This window comes from Notamacropus eugenii, chromosome 1 (genome assembly GCF_028372415.1).
Source record: "Notamacropus eugenii isolate mMacEug1 chromosome 1, mMacEug1.pri_v2, whole genome shotgun sequence".
NCBI lineage: Eukaryota > Metazoa > Chordata > Mammalia > Diprotodontia > Macropodidae > Notamacropus > Notamacropus eugenii.
The window spans coordinates 482,010,175-482,029,945 of record NC_092872.1 but is presented as its reverse complement, the minus strand read 5'-3'; the positions used below and the strand labels follow the sequence as shown (position 1 = coordinate 482,029,945).

Sequence of the window (19,771 nt, the reverse complement as noted above, 5' to 3'; positions counted from 1 at the left end):
AAAACTTGGCTACAAAAATCATTACACAACATTTGTACTAGAAGGAACATTATGTATCACATAGATGAACCTCTTCAATTTTACAGACAAGGAAGCTGAACATCAGAGAAATCATGTGACTTGCTCAAGGTTATATAATCATGAAACATGAACCCAGGTCTTCTGGCCCAAATCCAAGGTACTTTCTGGAATCAATACCACATTGTCCTTGCCCTTGCCCCTTCCCGGAATACAAGTGTGCACTCCTTGGTCTTCAATGCTATCCACCACGTGGTCTGGCTTTGGCCTTCTCTAACCATTGTTCCAACTGACCCCTTTATACATATCATTTTTAACTCCAGCTAGACAGAGGTCAGGTCTTACTCTTTTTGTCTGTCTGGCAAAGGGCTATGAATGTAGTAGGAATCCAGTGATGGAGGGCTAAAGAATAGAACAGGAAGCAGAAAAAGTCAGATTCTAACTGGGCCTGGGAAATGAATCACCTCTCACACAAATGTGAAATTACAAACACACAAGCATGCATGGATACACACACATGCACACGCACACACACCTGGACACCTTCCACTCGGAGAACTCGCCCATCCTTGGTGATACTCCCTAGCCTGGACACGGCCTGCCCATCCTTCTGCCAGGTGATATTGGGCATGGGGCTGCCATGAGCATTGCAGATAAGCTCCAAAGGGGCACCAGGAAGCAGCAGCATCTCTGCAGCCTGGCCTGAGTCCTCAATCCGGGGGGGTTCTGCAAGGGGTACAGCCTGTGAGTCATTGAAGGAAAAGGGCTGCTCTTGCCCTCTCCCTCCTGAAATGGCACCAGACGGAACACGCTCAGAAAACTGAGAAGTGCATGCACTGAGGATGACCAGTCTCCCAAACAGAGGTGGGTTTACCATCCAAACACCACATTCAAGGCTGGTCCCTATCCCAGAGCTCCCAAGTAATCTTGTCCACCTGCTCCTCTTTTCTGATGTCAGACAACTTGACCCTGGCTTTCATCACCATCTACCCCTACCTCACCCTTCCTTTATTCTCCCGCTTCCTCAGTCCAGGGTTGCCAGGAAAGTGGGAGTTGAGAGATGGAAAAGCACTGGAGATAGAAGGGAAAAGAAAGGAAAGTTAGAGACTTACCCATTACAGCCAGCTGGAAGTGTCTGGTCACCTTGCCAGCTTCATTGACAGCCACACAGGAGTACATCCCTGCATCATCAGCCTGCACTGCCTCCAGTTGCAGGCTGCTTCCTGTCCCCAGGCCCAGGCTCTGGATCATCAAGGATGCCCCATCCTTGAGCCAAGACACAGTAGGCAGAGGGGTTCCTCTGGCCTCACAGGGCAATATGACATCAGAGCCCCTCACTACAGCCATGGCATCCTTGGTCTCTGATGGCTCTAAGACAGGGGGCACTAGGGAGAGGAGGGAAGAAGACAGCAGGTCTTTTATCCAATATCATCCAGAAGGTCCAACAGAAGGTTTCCCATCATTAATGGAGTATTTCTCAGAAGAGAGATGGGGCCCTGAGAAGGAGATAGGTGTCTACACATTGGCACTGCTGCTCCATTAAGATACCAGTGCAGTGGGCAGTGGCCATAGAAACTAGGTTCTACATTGCCATTCACTAATGATAATGATGATGGAGATAGGCAGTGTGCTATGGTGGATGGAGAGATGACGCTGATGCCAGGAAGATCTGGGTTCAAGTCCTACTTCTGACCCATCCTGGCTCTGTGAGCAGAAGTAAGACATTTAATCTCTTAGTGTCCCAGGCACCTCTGTAAAAGGAGCAAATTGCAAAAAGGGTGCTGACCTGTATTGGCAGAGAGAATGTCCTCCATATACCAATAAAATCACAGGTCCCCTCCCTATCCATAGTAATAATCACAATATAATAATGAGAAATTCCACTTTAAAAGTTATTATTTTATCTATCTGTGCAATATTTCATAGAACATTAAATATAAAACATAATAGGAGAGCGATCTCAGGTCCATTTCAATCTGAACTTCATCAAACAATGTGAGGAAATTACTAATAACTCACTCAACTCTCGGCATTCTCCCTGGCTTTCACCTGTGCTTGGAATGTCTCCTTCCTCTGATGCAGCTACTGATGTCCCCGGCTTCCTTTAAGTCCCGACTGAAGCCTTCCCTAACCCCTCTTAATTCCAGTGACTTCCTTTTCTTCATTATTTCCTACTTTTCCTGTATAAGACTTATTTTGTATGTAATTGTTTGCAAGATCTCCCATTAGATTGGAAGTCAGAGACTCTATTTTCCTCTTTTTGTATCCCCGGTGTTTAGAACAGTGCCTGGCACATAGTAGATGCTTAATAAATGTTATTGAATTGAATTTTTACAGCACTTTAAAGCTTATAAAGCTTTCCTTATAACAACAGTTGTTTTGCCAATGAAACCATGATATCAATATTCAAAATATTGTAAACCTCCATTTTATAGATGAGAAAACTGAGTCTCTGAAGAAGCAAGTGCTTTGCTTATGGTCACTTAGCTAATAAGTGTTAGAGTCAGGATTCCAACCCCAGATCCTCACTCCCAGTCCAACACTCTTTACACTATACAAAAGAGCAACCATATAAAAACAAAAACCTCTAGTCAGTCTTGAACTTTTTCTGGGAAAGGTTACTCCCTGGTACATCTCTACTTGTTAGAACCCTAGGCAGTCCTTTCACCAGCTTAGTCCTCAGTTTCTTCATCTCTAAAATGAGGGAGTCGAACTAGATGAGATAATTCCTAAGGCCCATTGTGGTTCTATGACTAAGTGGGGCCCCAGGCACAAACTCTGGATAGAATCTTACAGAGAAGCTCTGACATGGTACATATTGCTCTCCACCCCCACTAGAGTCATCTGTTCTTTCCTTTGGCCAACCATCAGGATTGGGGTAGGTTAGGATATCCTAATTAAAGAAGAGTTAAATTGTTAAGTGATGGATGCAACCTTCCAGACCCTCTCCTTAGGGAGGCTGCCCTTCTTCTGTCCCAGCCATGAACCCCCACTCAGCCCATACCATCCTACCAGTTTCAGCCCCTTCTTACATACCATGAATCTGTAAGCTGAAGGTTTTCTCGGCTACTCCTGCAGGGCTCGAGGCCACACATGTGAAAGTTCCTGCATCTGCCACCTGTACCTGGGAAATTCTAAACAGCGGGAGAAAGAAAAGGGGACCAGCCTGGTATGAGCCAAAGACCCAATGGAAACATTCCCAACAGACCTTCCCATCCCTCCCCCCCACCTCCCCACCTTCCCCACTCCTGGCCTGCTCAAGAAAAAGAGCCATGAGACTGATGCTGAGTGAAGGGAGCATTGTGCACAGTAACAGTAACACTAGGTGATGATCAGTTGTAACTGACTTAGCTCTTCTCAGCAATACAAATGATGCAAGACAATTCCAAAAGACTGATAGAAGATGCTATCCACATCCAGAGACAGAACTATGGGGGCCTGAATGCAGATTGAAGTGTACTATTTTTGCTTTCTTTGGGGTTTTTTTGTGTTTTTTCCTTCTGTTCTATTTGTTCTTTCACAATATGACTAATGTGGAAATGCTTTACATGACGGCACATGTGTAACCTTATATCAGATTGTCTACCATCTTGGGGAGTGGGGAGGAGGGGGAGGGAGAGAAATTTGGAACTCAAAATCTTATTTAAAAAATCAGCGTTGAAAATTGTCTTTCTTAGCTCTTCTCGGCAATGCAAAGAGCTAAGACAATTCCAAAAGACTCATGATAGAAAATGCAATCCATATCCAGAGAAAGAACTATGGAAGATCGAAGCATACTATTTTCACTTTTGTTTTTTGTTTTTTTTTTTCTTTCTCGTGGTTTTCCCTTTGGTTCTAATTCTTCTTTACAACATGACTAATGTGGAAATATGTTTAATATGATTGTACATGTATGGTCTGCATCAGATCGCACACTGTCTTGGGGGAGAGGGGGAGAGAAAATTTAAAACGCAAAATCTTATAAAAGTGAATGGTGAAAACTAAAACTAAATAAATGAAATTTTTTTAAAAAGAAAATTGTTTTTATATGTAATTGGAAAAAATAAAATACTATTTACTTTAAAAAAACTGAAGAGAAAGTCATAAGGAGGGTACAGCCAAGCATGACAATCTCACACCTTAAGTCATTCCAGGGCTGCTGCTGGCTAGGCAGACTCAGGGAAGCAGAGAGGAAAGGGAATGGGCTGGCTACTTTGACTAGTTGATGCTGAGAAACTTGAGCTTCACGTATATACTATGAGAATAAATATAACAGTAACTCATATTTCTTTTAAAAAAAAATTTTGAGTTCTAAATTCTATTCCTCCCTCCTTTCTTCCCCATCCTCTCCCCTGAGAAAGTAAGCCTTACATTTCTATAGCACTTTAAGACTTACAAAACACTTTTCTCAAACAACCTTGAGAGGTAGAGTCCCAATACTCTTATTTCCACTTTACAGATCATGGGGTCATAGATTTAAAGCTAGAAGAAACCTCAGGGACCATCACACCCCACAACCTTGATTTTACAGATTAGCTAACTGAGGCTCAAAGATTTTTTTGCCTGTGGAAACAAATTAGAGGTGATAAATGTCAGATGAACAGAGTCAGGCGGTAAGTAAGCAGCAATTTTGGGGGAGCAGAGAACTAGGGTGAGAGCAGGGGCATAGTGGCTTTTAAGAGCTGGTTGTTAAATATTCTGAGTGAGCATTTATCCCCCAGAAAATAGTAAATGCTACAAATCAGGGCTTGATTTATTATAGTTTTGTTGACTGTTTATACTTATGAAAGTGGGAAGAAAATAATAATAACTGCAGATTAAATTTAAGAGTGTTGTGGAGAACCCCCACCCCAAACTGGTTGTTAAATATTTACCACCTTTTTGATGAAGGGTGCTGAGACAGGGAAATCAAATGTCCAGGTTTTATGTAGCAAGTGTTGTAGCTGAGATTTGAATTCTGGCCTCCTAACACCAAGTCTGGCATTCACACCCCCACACCTCACTGCTCCTCAAACATCTACTCACCAACATTTTAAGTATCTACTATGTGTTAGGCACCGAGTAAGTGTTAGGCACCCACTATGTGTTAGGCATTGAGCCCTGGGGATACAAAGAAAAAAGGAGGAACCATCTCACTCCTCAAGAAGTTTACATTCCACCAGGAGATACTCCACAGTTAAGCAAATTCAAAGTAATTTGAGGAGAGAAAGAGCTTTAACCCCTGTGGGGAGCAAGGGAAAGGAGGAGGAAACAGCAAATGAGTTATGGTTAAGAGGAGGCCAGAGAGTACATTTCAGGCATGAGACAACCTATGCAAAAAAAAATAAAGATTGGAGACAGAAAGCGGCCCTCAGGGATAATTGGTAGGCTAATTTGGCCAGCACATACAGTACATGAAGGGAAATAATATGAAAAGTGTCTGAAAAGGCTGGTTGGATACAAATTATAGAGAGCTTTAAATGCTAGGCAAAGGAAGCAATTTTTAAGCTGGAGAATCACATGGTGAGACTGAGGTCCTGGTATGGATGTTTTGAGATTATTTTGGCAGTTGTAGATTGGGGAACAGGAAGCCTGGAAGCTGAGAGACAAATTAGGAAACTCTTGCAAGAGGTCCAGGGAAAAGAAGATGACAGTAGTGGCTGTGCAAAGAGAAAAGGGACAGGTATTAGAGAGAGATGTTGTGGATGTGGGATAGATTGCTGTTATTCAGTCATTTCAGTCATGTCTGATTCTTCATGACCCCATTTGGAGTTTTCTTGGCAAAGATACTGGAGTGGTTGCCATTTCCTTCTCCAGTTCATTTTACAGATGAGGAAACTGAGGTAAACAGGGTTAAGTGACTTGCCCAAGGTCACACAGTTGAAAAGTGTCTGAAGGCAGAGCCAAGATGGCAGAATAGAAAGACACACCTACTCTACCTCTTCCCCCACAGCCCATAAAATACCTGTAAAAAGTGACTGTAAACAAATTCTAGAGCAGCAGAAGCCACAAAACGACAGAGGAAAAGAGATTTTCAGCCCAAGGCAGCCTGGAAGGCCAACAGGAAAGGTCTATAGCATGGGGAGTAGAGTGCAACCCACGGAGCCCAGCCAGCCTTGGCCATGTGGCACCTGCAAGAACAGGACCAGAGCAGGCCTCAGGGGTGGGATCCCGGGCAGCAGCTGCAGTCCCCAGTTCCCTCAACCCACAAACTCCAAAGACAGCTTCAAAGGTCAGTGAGAAAGTTTTTTCACCTGGGTGAGAAGGGAGCAAGGTCCTCCCTTAGCACCTGTCCCAGGCAGTCAAAGCAGCAGTGTCCATTTTTGGAGCTCTCATCCTAAAAACTCTGGGGGAGTTGAGCAGCTGATCTGCATCTCAGCCCTCAGTGGTGGTCCTGGGGTGAGGAAGAGTGTTGGCATAGTGGAGATGGTGGAGGCTCTGGAAAGGGAATTCTACTTGCAGAACCTGGGCAGAAAAGCTTTGGTAGCTGCCAGACCACAGCGCAGGCCAGGACAAGAGTAAACTCCTCTCCCTTGATTGTGCCACCTTGGAGGAACCGAGAACTTACAGGCCCCCAGAATATACCCTTCTCTTGACAAAGGACTCAAAAGTCAAGTAACTGACTAGGAAAATGACCAAAAAAGGGAAAAAAATAAGACTATAGAAGGTTACTTTCTTGGTGAACAGGTATTTTCTTCCATCCTTTCAGATGAAGAAGAACAATGCACACCATCAGAGGAAGACATCAAAGTCAAAGCTTCTGAATCCCAAACCTCCAAAATAAATATGCAATGGTCTCAGGCCATGGAAGAGCTCAAAAAGGATTTTGAAAATCAAGTAAGAGAGGTGGAGGAAAAATTGGGAAGAGAAATGAAAGTAATGCAAGAAAATCATGAAAAATGAGTCAATAGCTTGCGAAAGGAGACCCCAAAAATGCTGAAGAAAATAACACCTTTAAAAATAGACTAACTCATGGCAAAAGAGGCCCAAAATGATAATGAGGAGAAGAATGCTTTAAAAAGCAGAATTAACCAAATGGAAAAGGAGGTTCAAAAGCTCACTGAAGAAAATAGTTCTTTCAAAACTAGAATGGAGCAGATGGAAGCTAATGAATTTATAAGAAACCAAGAAATTACAAAACAAAACCAAAAGAATGAAAAATTAGAAGACAATGTGAAATGTCTCATTGGTAAAACAACTGATCTGGAAATTGGATCCAGGAGAGATAATTTAAAAATTATTGGTCTACCTGAAAACCATGATCAAACAAAAAAGAGCCTAGATATCATTTTTCATGAAATTATCAAGGAAAACTGCCCTGATATTCTAGAACCAGAGGGTAAAATAATATTGAAAGAATCCACTAGTCATGTCCTAAAAGAGATTCAAAAAGAAAAACTCCTAGGAATATTGTAGCCAAATTCCAGAGTTCCCAGGTCAAGGAGAAAATATTGCAAGCAGAAAGAAACAATTCGAGTATTGTGGCAATAAGATCAGGATAACACGATAACACAAGATGTACCAGCCTCTACATTAAGGGATTACAGGCCTTGCAATATGACATTCCAGAGGTCAAGGGAGCTAGGATTAAAACGAAGAATTACTAACCCAGCAAAGCTGAGTATAACACTTCAGGGAGAAAAAAATGATCATTCAATGAAACAGAGGACTTTCAAACATTGTTAATGAAAAGAGCAGAGCTGAATAGAAAATTTGACTTTCAAACACAAGAAGCAAGAGAAGCATGAAAAGGTAAATAGGAAAGAGAAATCATAAGGGACTTGCTAAAGTTGAATTGTTTACATTCCTACATGGAAAGATAATATCTGTAACTCTTGAAACTTTTCTCAGTATTTGGGTACTTGGAAGGATTATACATACATACACATATACATACACACACACATACACAAACACATATAGACAGAGGGCACAAGGTAAGCTGAATAGGAAGGGATGATATATAAAAAAATAAAATTAAGGTGTGAGAGAGGAATACATTGGGAGGAGAAAGGGAAAAATAGAATGGGGCAAATTACCTCTCATAAAAGAGGCAAGAAAAAGCTTTTTCAATGGAGGGGAAAAGGCGGGGAGGTGAGAGGGAAAAAAGGAAGCTTACTCTCATCACATTTGACTTAAGGAGGGAATAATATCCACACTCAATTTGGTATGAAAATCTATCTTACACTACAGGAAAGTAGGGGAGAAGGGGATAAGTGGGGTGGGGGGGATGATAGAAGGGAGGGCAAATGGGAGGAGGAAGTAATTAGAAGTAATCACTTTAGGGGAGAGACAAGGTCTAAAGAGAGAACAGAATAAATAGGGGGCAGGATAGGATGGAGCGAAATATAATTAGTCTTTCACAACATGACTATTATGGAAGTCTTTTGCAAAACTACACATATATAGCCTATATTGAATTGCTTGCTTTCTTAGTGGGGATGGGTGGAGAAGGAGAAAGGGAGAGAAATTGGAGCTCAAAGCTTAATGAATGAATGTTGAGAATTGTTTTTGCATACAACTGGGCAATAAGAAATACAGGTAATGGGGTATGGAAATCTATCTTGCCCTACAAGAAAAGAGAGAAGATGGGGATAAGGGAAGGGAGGGATGTGATAGAAGGGAGGGCAGATTAGGGGAAGGGTTAGTCAGAATGCGTGGTGTTTTGGGGTGGGGGAGGGGAGAGATAGGGAGAAAATTTGGAACTCAAAATCTTGTGGAAATGAATGTTGAAAACTAAAAATAAATAAATAAATTTCTTAAAAAGCATGTGAGGCCAGATTTGAACTCAGGAAAATGAGTCTTTATGACCTGAGGCCCAGCGCTCTATGCACTACAGCACCTAGCTACCTCTACAGGATAGATTAAGACTTGGAGGAAATGACTGGACATGGGTGGTGAAGATGACACCCAAGAATTTGGGTGCCTGTAAGGACATGATGTCCTGAACAGAGATAGGGAGGTCTGAAAGGTGGACGAGTTTGGGAACAAGATAATGAGTTTCATTTTAGATATGTTGAGTTTGAGATATTAACAGGATACACAGGTGGAAGTGTCCAGTCAAGGAATTAGTAAGTGGCGACTAGAGCTCAGGAGAAAGATAAGAATATAATAAAAAGATTTGGCCCCCACGAGGTGGCACACTGGATAGAATGCTGGCCCTGGCCCTGGAATCTGTGGGACCTGAACTCAGCCTCAGACACTTACTAGCTGTCTGACTCTGGATAAGTCACTTAATCTCTGTTTGCCTTAGTTTTCTCATCTGTGAAATGAGGATAATAATATACCTACCATTGAGGGAGAAAACAAAATATTTTAATAAAAAAATAATACCTACCTCCCAGGATTGTTGTGAAAATCAAATGAGATGATAATTGTAAAGCATGTAGCACAGTGCCTGGCATATAGTGAGCACTAGCTAAATATTAGCCACTACTACCAATTATTATTTTTATTATTATAACCTCTGACTACTCCAATTTCCTCATCTGTAAAATGGGAATATAATTGCAACTATCTCCTAGGATTGTTGTGAGAATTGAATGACTTAGTATCAAATCAAGGGTTTATCAAGCACCATGTGAATGTTTGCTAAGAGCTATCATTATTATTTGCAGAGACATGATAATGAACTCTGGGGACCTGGTGAGATCATAAAATGAGAGAGAGGGATAGTGCACAGTTGGAGGGGGGGTACAGAGAGGGGTAAGTAAGAGGTAGTAGGTCCAGGAGTAGGATGCTGATGTCAGAAAAGAGACTTAAAAGGAATGGTCAAACAGGTAGGAGAATCAAGAGAGGAAAGAACAGGGTCATGGAAAGCAAGGGAAAAGAAAATATCCAAGAGAAAGAAGTGGTCAACAGTGTCAAATGTCACCAATTGGTCAAGAGTGAAAAGGAATAAGTAACAGCCACTAGATTTAAGAATTAAGAGAGCATTGGTAACCTTGGAGAGAGTTGTTTCAGTAGAGTGGCAGGGTCAGAAATCAAACTGTAAGGCAATGTGAAGTGAGTAGGACTTGAAAATGGGAGTGAGTGTACATGGATTCTAGGAGTCTAGTTGTGACAGGAAGAAGAAAAAACTTGAGGGGATTACAGGGCCAGCTGGCATATTTTTTAAGGCCTGGGGAGAACTGGGCATGTTTGTGGGCAGCACAGAGGAAGCCAATAGATAAAAAGAGACTGAAACTGAGAGGGGGGGGTGAGGTGAGAACGACCCAAATGGTAAGTTCCCAGGGAAGACAGGAGGAGATAAGATCAAGGGTACTAGCTGAGAAGTCAGTTTTGGCAAGGAAAGAAGGAATACCTCTTACTCACAGCTAGATCAAAGGATAAAAGAATGGCACTTTATGTAGAGGCAGTTTGGAGGTATGCTGTACAGGGGAGCAGTGGAACCTCACAGTGGATGGGTTCTATTTTCTCAGTAAAATAGGAGGTGAGGTAGTCTGATGAAGAAAAAGGAAGAGATTGCAATAAGGGAGTTAGGAGATGGGGCTGGAGAGAAGATTGGGAGTTTGTATCAACTACTATGAGGGAGAATAAAAGGAAGACCATCTAGTCTTGAGGGCTCAGTTGAAACAGTTCCCATCATTTCTAGTGGTTCCATTAGGCCTAAGTGTATGACTCGCTCCTGTGATACAGAGCAGAAGTGTCTAACTCCCAGGGGAATGTTGCCTCCAGAACCAGATTAAAATGTACTTAGACGTTGTTTAACAAAATAAATAAAAATATAATACAACATAGATAATGTTAATGTATGGTTTTCTAAGTCAATATTCGACCAACACAGATCTGTTTCTATTTGAGTTTGACACCATTGATGTAGGAGATGACAAGGATCTGTAGAGGCAGATAGGTAGAGGTTTGGCAAGGCCTATGTGGCATTGGGACTAGGGCGAAAGAGGTAAGGAGTTCCAAGAGATAGGATGATGTATTATATTTGAACCAATCAAGAGTGTGAAGGGAAAAAAGTGAGGTCAGAGCAAGAGAGATGGATTGAGAGAAAAAGAAGAGGTAGAAGGGTTGGAGGTTAAAGTGAGGAGAAAGAATGGATTTGAAGGAGTGAGGCAGAGGAAAGATGGAAGGACAGAGGTTAGGTTCAAGAGATGAAGTTCTGAGTTCACAATTAGGCTAGTAGCACCATTGAGAGTGATAGTGAAGCTGGAGGTACATCCATCCCTGTGGGTGTCTGGGACAGGATAAAGATATAGGTCATGGGAATCCAATGGGTTGGTGAATTCATTTGGGTGACCAGGGTGTCTGAGGGACATCAATGAGCTGCAATGGAAAGAAAAACATGATCCAGGATTGAACTCCTTGGGAGAGAAGGGAGATTGACTTGGACACTAGGAGATAACTACAACAAGGATATGAACAGGGTGGTATGGAGTAGATAATGGAGTGAACCTCAAAGGAGGAGGGGCAGCAGCGTAACAACAGCAGGAGGAGGTTTGGAGATGGAAATGGGGAGCATGGAGTATGCCTGTTTTCCCTCCTGGCTCTCTCCCTCTTCAGATTACTTAGGATTTGCTTGTGTCTGAGGCCACAGATAAGTCACACCTACTGGAGAGGGTGGCCAGGTATGAAGTGTCTTCTGGAGGGAGCCATGTTTTCATGAGAGCAAGAAAATGGAGACCACAGGAGGAACTGGTTTAAATGAAAGGAAATTTTGTTTTTGAGAGATAGGAGCTTCAGAGGGGGACAGAAGGGAAGGGCAAAGCATTTTGTAGGGGCAAGGTTGAAATACCAAAAGAAGAGGTGGGTTTTTTGTTTTCGTTTTGCTTCAACAGAAGTCAATTCTGAATCACTGGATATAGGGAGGAGGTAGGAGTTTGATAGCTATAGCATAATTGTTCTTTGTCCACCCATCACACCTAAGCTAGATAGTACTGTCTAGCCTTTATGCAGACTCCCCTCAGGTGGCTCCTTTGTAATTTTTCCCTTACAGGTTAATTTCAATTGGATAAAAAGGTAAAAAGTCTGGATTTGGACATTCAGATAATGGGATTTATGCCAGGCCTAAGTACTTAAAGAGATCCAGAATGGTATAGGCCTATAGTGCAAGGTAGGTAGCAGAATGTATTCCCTGGACCTGGAATTAAAAAGACCTGGGTTCAAATTCTGCTTCAAACATTTACTAGCTATCTATCTTGGAACAAGTCACTTAAACTTCTCTGGGCTTCAGTTTCTTCATCTGTAAAATGAATGAGTTGGACTTATGACCTCTAGGTTTCCTTCTAGCTCTTAATCTAGGAGTCTGTGATCCTTCTACCCATTTGCCCCACTAGTGATAACCATATGCTTTATATCTTCCTGGAATGAATCTTTCAACCAGTCTACCATATGCCCAGCAATCCTTGCTACCAATTGTGGGGGATACAAAGGGAGAGGATATGACCCCCTAGTCTTAAGAATTCAGTGTAGATAGAGAACTAAGCCACAGATTCAAAATAGTCTGTTTTCAATTCAAGGAAGGATGTCTTAGATGTTAGAGGAACAGGACAAACAATAAATGGGACAAGATCTGAGAGAAGGGATAGATGAGAATGACAAAGAACCTGGGCTGGGTCTTTGAGGCTGGGTGGGGGCTGGAGGTGGCATTGAAGTCTTGGTTCTTGTCTCAAGTGACATTACAAGAAACATATTTCAAGTGGTGGGGGAAACCAATAAAGTTAAAAGTTTCATCTCTCCCCACTACCCAGTCTACTATATGACCTCAGTTCCTGGAACTCCAATTCAGCTCCTTGTGAGAATTATTTAGGTAGGTGCCCTCCAGCATTTACATGCTTATGCTCAACATTGTTATGCCCATGAAATTAAAGAAAATCACAAGCCTTGGGCTTCCTGAGTCCAAATAGTAAAATTCCTGGCCCAACAGTACCCAACTTACCACTGTAAGGCACTGATGAGAGGTGTCAGCATGTTTAATGTCCCCCCAATACCCACCCACTCTTCTCTTACCTGAGAGTACGGCCTGAGGAATGGAGATGGGTACGCTGGGATAGGGGCATGGGGAGGCCATCCTTCAGCCAGTTAATCTGTATTGGTGGGGAGCCTCGGGCTGGGCATGCCATGGTCACTAGTTCCCCTGGTACACTTGTCAAATTCCCTGATCCATTGGCCCCTTGCTCAATGGTGGGGGGAACTGATGGAAGGGGAAAGAGAGAGAGAGAAATAGAGACAGAAGGTAAGAAGGTCTCCTCAGACAAGTCCAGTTACTCCTCTCAGAAAAAAAATCTTGCCCCTTACAGAACTCTCAGCATTTGAGATCTTAGAGCTTATAAGGTCCAATCCCTTTACATTACAGATAAGGAAACAGGTGCAGAGAAGGAAGTGACTTGTCTAAGATCATACAGTAAATATATGAGTCAGGATCTGAACCCTGGTCTTCTTGATTTTCAGTCCAATGCTCTGTCTATGATCAAGGAGGCCCTGGGCTTCACTTGGCCTACTTCCAAGCTCACTGTATCCTCCCAACAATTCTCTCTCTATCCAGAGGGGTAGGATTGGAATTATTAAATATCAGCTTCATAGATGAAGAACCTGAAGTCTAGAGAGGGTTCAGTGACTTGCCCCAAAGTAACCTCAAGAGTTAATGCCAGTATGGAAATAAAAAGCCAAGCATTCCAGTTATCGCATCAAAGCTCTGTTCGTGCACCATAATGCCACAGACTAAGAGTTCCTGGATATGTCAGAATTGATCTCTTCATTGCTTGTTACTCCAGATGCACTCTTTGACCCCAAACCAGGCTTCAGGGGTCATCAGAAGCCAAATTGGGAGGGGCCTGCAGCTCCAGGGAGGGATCTCTTCCTGCCATCTGGGTACCCTTACCTAGCACACTGAGCGTGTGTAGTTTGGTGTCTTCGCCAGCGCTGTTCTGAGCTAGGCAGGTGTATGCCCCAGAGTCAGAAGCCTTCAAGCCTTTCAGGACCAGGGAGCTGCCATCTGTATAGAACCTGCTCCAGCAGGGGCAGAGGGGAGATAGAGAGAAGGGCCCTTCCTTGCCCCACCCCATCTCCCTTCCACTCAGATCTCAGGCTACTTGGTCAATCAACAAGCATTTACTAAGTGCTTGCTAATCTCATGGCATTGTACCTGGTGGGGGGAGGGGGGGATAATTCCTGTCCTCAAGGAGTTTAAATTCTAAAGGGGGAGATAACTGGTAAGTAACCAGGTACATGCAAGGTATTCTTAGAGGATATGGAAGGCTCTAGTGGCCGAGGGCCTGGGAAAGGCCTCCTGCAGGAGAGCACCATACCGAAGGTGGGGAGTGGTGTGAAATCCCAGGGGCCTCCCATCCTTCAGCCACGAGATGTTGGGTTGTGGTTGTCCTTCTGCCTCACACTCCAGCCTCACCTCCTGATCTTCTAGGACGTTATGTTCCTGGGGAACCCCAGAGCTCAGGATCCTGGGGGCCACTGTAAGCAGAGGAAAGGCCTACGGTCAAAGCAGGGAGTAGCTCCTGTCCAGGGCTGAGAACACCTAAGAGACCTCGGTGCCAAATGCTGGTCATGAGCTAGACTGGGCTGGGCTGTCCCCAGGGAATGGCTGGCTTTGCAGAGGCATCCCTGACCTACCTAACACCATGACCACAAAATCTTTGCGGGCTTCGGCCTCAGGGTTCTCGGCCACACAGGTGTAGACACCCTCCTGAGAAGGCTGGAGACGGCTGAGTTGCAGGCGGCCCCCTCTGGAAACAATTCCTCTCTCCACACTGCTCTCTGTAGGGAGAGAAAGCTTATCATCACATGCAACCGCCATATCCCTAACTTTATCCTGCCTGGGCACTTTAAGTGCCTGGACCCTGGAGTTTGAATTAGGGAGAGTTACCACGTGATTGGCTTGTCCCATCTGCATTTGGCTCATCCTAAGAGATATTCACTCACTCACTCATTTATTCATTCATTCATCCAACCATCGCTTATTGATGCACGATACTGGGGAGATCTGACTCTGCTGCATCAAGTTGGATTGTTTCCAGGGACTTATACCACACTTACTCTCCCCAGATTCACCCTTGACTTCAGGTAGACTGTGCAAATATTATGCTTATTCCCATCTCTATGTCATTGTTCCAGGTGGTTTCCCCTCTCTTCCAACCTAGAATTCCCTGTCTTCTCCCCTGGAGAACTTGTGGATTGGAGCCTTGGGCAGGAGAGAGAGTGAGGCCAAAACTACCCTTGGGGCTCACTCTAGGATTCCTGATGAGAACCCCAATAGTTGACCTTACTCCACTCCACCACCATAGTTCCAAAATCAGGACACCCTAGTCCAGCTGGGGCCCTGCCCACCTCCCACCCTCTTCTACAAAGAAAGTGATTCCTGGGCTCAATTTCAGACTTTGGAGTCTTGGCGCACTCACCAACAGGCATCCTGTCCTTTAACCAGGTGACGGTGGGGGCAGGGACCCCAGTCACATCACACACCAGGACCAGGGGTTTCCCAGCCACCTGGCTCAGAGTCTCTGTTTCAGGATTCTCAAAGACTGGGGGCACTACAAGAATGAAGCCAAACATTCAGGATCCACAGGGTCTGTGGGGTAGAAAACCCTGAACCCCTTAATCCCTCCCTTAGAACAGGTCAGAAAGCCTTTCCCTCTAGCCTTCCAGCTGTGGTATTGTTTCTCCTCAGTGGTCACCTCTGAGATAAGAGGTATTCTTGCCCCCAGGTGATAGATAAAAAAAAACAAAGATAAAGAATTTAAGCAATTTGCTAGAGGTCAGTACAGAGGCCAAGGAAACTCCAGATTCACTGAACCTGGTCCTTCCTTTTCATAATCTCTTACCTTGGACAGTGAGGACAAAGGTCCGGACAGCTTCACCAACTATGTTGCTGACTTTACAGCTGTATAATCCTTTATCTGCTATCTGGAACAGACAGAGACTGACTGAGCCCCGAGACACAAAGGGAAATGAGTCGCCACACTTGCCCTTATCCAGACCCACATACAGAGGGTGGAAGGACCCTAAAGGTGCTGGGCATTTGGCTCTCTTCCCATAGCACCCCCATTCCATTTCCCCACTTGTCTACTAGGGCAGCTATTGACTTACAGTCTGGGGCTTTATCTGCTTACCTGGACATTCACAATCTCCAATTTCTGTCCATCCAACAGAGTTTGGACTTCCTCGTCCAGAGTTATCTGTTGTCCGTTTTTATACCAGGTTATCACCGGTTCAGGCAGAGTGTCTGACTCACACTGCAGGACAGCTGTGTCCCCAACTCGCACCACTGTTGTGTCCTGCTGTCCATTTGGGGTTTGCTTGATGGTGGGTGGGGCTGAGGGATGGAGAGAGATCTGAATCATAGGATTTGGAATCCTACTTAGAAATCCTACTTACTATCCTCTCCCCTAATAGCAGAAGAAACACCATATGAGTAATAAGTAGGCAGAATTTGAACCCAAATCTGCTCTGACTCCAAAGCCAGTATTTTTTCCACTATCCTTTGCTGCCAATGGCTTAACCAATTTTAGAGGGAACACAAACAGAGGGATTTCATCAAAATTCTGGAGATACTTAAAAAGGCAAGGGAAACTATAACCTCATTTTTGTCCTTCTCATTCCTGGAGCTGACCAAGAAGCCCTTAACGAGGCTCCACCAAATATATCCAAAGAATGGTCTGATTTTCCAGGTCTTCACAGTGTGAAAGGGAGAAGGCAAAAAGCTACCAACTGATCCTTTCCCCATGGCACTGGTTCGTGGGGGAAAAGGTCTTGAGTGCTTCTGGGTATCCTAAGTGCCCTGTCTCTTCTTGGACAATACTTGGTCAGGGAGGATAGAAGTGGCCATGGTGGGGACAATTCCAGAATTCAGTATCACAAAACCAAATGATATCAGAGGTGGAGGGGACTGAGAGACCATTTGCTCCACCACATTCAATTTTCAGGCTTAAATGCCCAGGATGATAGCAAAATAGGGAATGGGAAGGAAGACAGGAAATGCTGCCCACGTGGGCTTACCAAACACACTGAGCAGCACTAGCTTCTGGTCTCTGCCGGCCACATTGAGGGCTTCACAGGTGTACGTGCCAGTGTCAGAGGGCTGGGGCCGGGGCAGCTGCAGGGTATGGGTACCTGGAGAGGTATGGGGAGAGGAGAACTCTTCATGCTAGGAAATTGGGCCTTCTGCCCTCTACCCCTAGAACCTACACTTTAATTCTATTTCTTTTCCCCTAAATCACTTAGTTAATAGAGATGACTAAGTATCTACTTTGCGCATTCATTCTTCCATCTAATCAACCATTTATTTTTATTCAATGAACTTTTAAAATTTGATTCTCATATTAACATCATTAGTTAGACCAGGAAAGTATCGTTATCTCCATTTTACAGATGAGGAACCAAAGATGCCACATGACTTTTCTATAATCACAGTACAAGTTAATGGCAGAAACAGGGCCAGAATGTAGACTCCGGATTTTTGGTCCAGTATTATTATTATATGCCTCTGTATACATACTCTATATTTCCTAGCAGAGTGCTCAGAACAGAGCAGGCACTTGATAAAGACTTACTGACTTGACACTTACATTCACATCTTCCTAAATGTACTGTTCTGACCATCCATTAAGAAAGCCTGTTCACACCACCCTATTGCAATGGGATATATCCTTCTGCCAGGTTTCAAGATGGCCAGACCTCCAGGGACACAGCCCTTGTCTTGCTGAGGTTTATCGGTTTACCCACCAGGCAGGAGGAAGACCTCTTTGTTGAAAGGGAGGGCCCAGCCATCCTTGTACCATGTCACCTCGGGGCTAGGGTGAGAGTGAACGTCGCAGGGAAGGGACACACTGCTGTTCACAATGGCTGTGATGCGCTCTGGGTTCAGGCCAGTGATCCTGGGGGGAGCTGTCTCCACAGTCATGCAAGAACAAAAAAAAGACGAATGCAAACACAAACCTCACTGCAGGAACCTTTGACTTTGAGTGACTATCACTGAATGGCCATGGAGATTACAAGAAGGGGTAGACCTGGTCCTACAGAGTCAAAGGATCATGGATTTAGAGCTGGAAGAGGGCCATCTCATCCAAGTCTTTCATGTTACAACTGAGGAAACTGGGGCCTAGGGAGATTAAGGGACTTAGCCAGGGTCACAGAGGCAGACATCAGAGGTGAGTTTCAACCCATTTACTCTGACTCCAGAGCTAATGATCTTTATGCTGTATGAATACTTCCTCTATTATAAGATCATAGACTATGAGTATTGGAAGGGATCTAAAAGATTATCAAGCCCAACACCATAATTTTATAGAAAGGGAAATTGAGGCCCAACGAAAGGCATGACTAGCCCAACGACATAGCTGGTTAGTGGCAGAACTGGGACTGAAACACTAGTTTCCTGATAGTTTAGCCCTCATTCTACTGTTCCATGATGCCTGCCACCTGTTCCCCCAGAGGAATAAGTCAAACCAGATGGAAGGGATGAGAAAGGGGAATGAGAACAGAGAAGCCATAATCCTCAACAACTGGTACAATTATCATCATTGTGCCTCTTCGCAAGCTGCCTTTCCATGAGGGCAGGAACTGTACTTTGTACTTAGCACTTAGCACTTAGCACAGTGCTCTATATACAGAAGTCACTTTATACATGTTTACTCAACATAGCTACACAATGCCTCCCTCCCCGTCTCACCTTGAACCTTAAGAGTGAAAAGCTTCTCAGCTGAGCCTGCTGAATTCTCTGCCACACACATATAGCTGGCAGAATCACTCACATCAGCAACAGAGACCTGCAAGACAGGGAAATGGTGCCAAGGCAGCGCCTGTGGGTGAGATGGCAATCAGCGAATCCCTGGAGATCTGAAGGCCAGTCCCCATACTGCCTGGATTGCAGAGAGGAAGGAAGCCCAAATGGGATACTGCCAAGAGTGGGATAACCAGGAGGTAGCTCTCTTATCACATACACCCTACCAGTCATGGATATGGCCTAATCCTGGGGCTTCTGTGAGTAGTCACATAGCTTCAAGCACAGCTGCTCACTTGGCATGGAAAATGATAGGCCTGAGGGCCCAACCTGGTACCTGGCCCTCTGCCCACTCTAGGTCATCCCGCCCTCACTGGTAAGCCATGAGAAGACCATAACCTGCAAGACTTGCCCATCCTCCAGGGCCTGGTGCTTTGAGCTAGTGGTTAAGGGCAGCCCGTTCTGGAGCCATGAAATAACTGGTGGTGGGGTGCCCAGGGCCTGGCACTGCAAGCTGACTGTGCTGTTGGCATTCACCGTCACTTCCTCTACCAACTCTTCAGGATCCCCCTGGATCACAGGTGGTACTGAGGAGGCACAAGAAGAGAGGAAGGTGTAGAAGAGCCCCGAACCTGGCTGGCATAGTGCATAGATAGAGTCTTAGACTTGGAATCCTGAAGATCTTACTGCAATCTCTGCCCAAGACACTCACTAGCTGGGTAACCCTACATAAGGCACTTGACTTCTCTTAGACTCAGTTTCCTCTTCTATAAAATGAGGATAATAATAGCACCTACCCTAATAGCATTGTGAAGACCAAGTTCATTTGCATAAAATATATAAATATGTAAAATATACATTTGCATTAAAATGAAATTTGCAAGCCTTAAATCACTATGTAAATGCCAGCTATTATTTTTTGAGGGGCAGAGGTGAGGCAATCAGGGTTAAGTGACTTTCCCAAGGTCATACAGCTAGTGAGTATCAAGTGTCTGAGGCCAGATCTGAACTCTGGTCCTCCTGACTCCAGGGCCGATGCTCCATTCACTGTGCCACCAAACTGCTAGCTATTATTATTATCATTATCATTACCCTCTCCTGCCACACTTCTTTCCT

At 44.2% G+C, this 19,771-nt stretch overlaps 1 protein-coding gene across 8 annotated transcripts in view; it reads right to left on the bottom strand.

Moving 5' to 3' along the window:
• The window catches only part of HMCN2 (hemicentin 2), a 175,963-nt gene that overhangs the window by 41,203 nt on the left and 114,989 nt on the right, over positions 1 to 19,771 (bottom strand). For all 8 annotated transcript variants that reach the window (XR_011972238.1, XM_072632716.1, XM_072632714.1 and 5 more), the window contains 14 exons: positions 19,055 to 19,242; positions 18,605 to 18,701; positions 17,659 to 17,820; positions 16,933 to 17,046; positions 16,047 to 16,249; positions 15,759 to 15,840; positions 15,336 to 15,467; positions 14,551 to 14,694; positions 14,232 to 14,391; positions 13,805 to 13,929; positions 12,934 to 13,117; positions 3,055 to 3,152; positions 1,131 to 1,403; positions 554 to 744 (listed from right to left, as the gene is read on the bottom strand). Coding sequence is in view for 7 of the 8 variants with exons in the window: in XM_072632716.1 (XP_072488817.1) it covers positions 554 to 744; positions 1,131 to 1,403; positions 3,055 to 3,152; positions 12,934 to 13,117; positions 13,805 to 13,929; positions 14,232 to 14,391; positions 14,551 to 14,694; positions 15,336 to 15,467; positions 15,759 to 15,840; positions 16,047 to 16,249; positions 16,933 to 17,046; positions 17,659 to 17,820; positions 18,605 to 18,701; positions 19,055 to 19,242 (2,153 nt within the window). In the remaining variant the exon portion in view is untranslated. The remainder of the gene's footprint in view (positions 1 to 553; positions 745 to 1,130; positions 1,404 to 3,054; positions 3,153 to 12,933; positions 13,118 to 13,804; positions 13,930 to 14,231; positions 14,392 to 14,550; positions 14,695 to 15,335; positions 15,468 to 15,758; positions 15,841 to 16,046; positions 16,250 to 16,932; positions 17,047 to 17,658; positions 17,821 to 18,604; positions 18,702 to 19,054; positions 19,243 to 19,771) is intronic.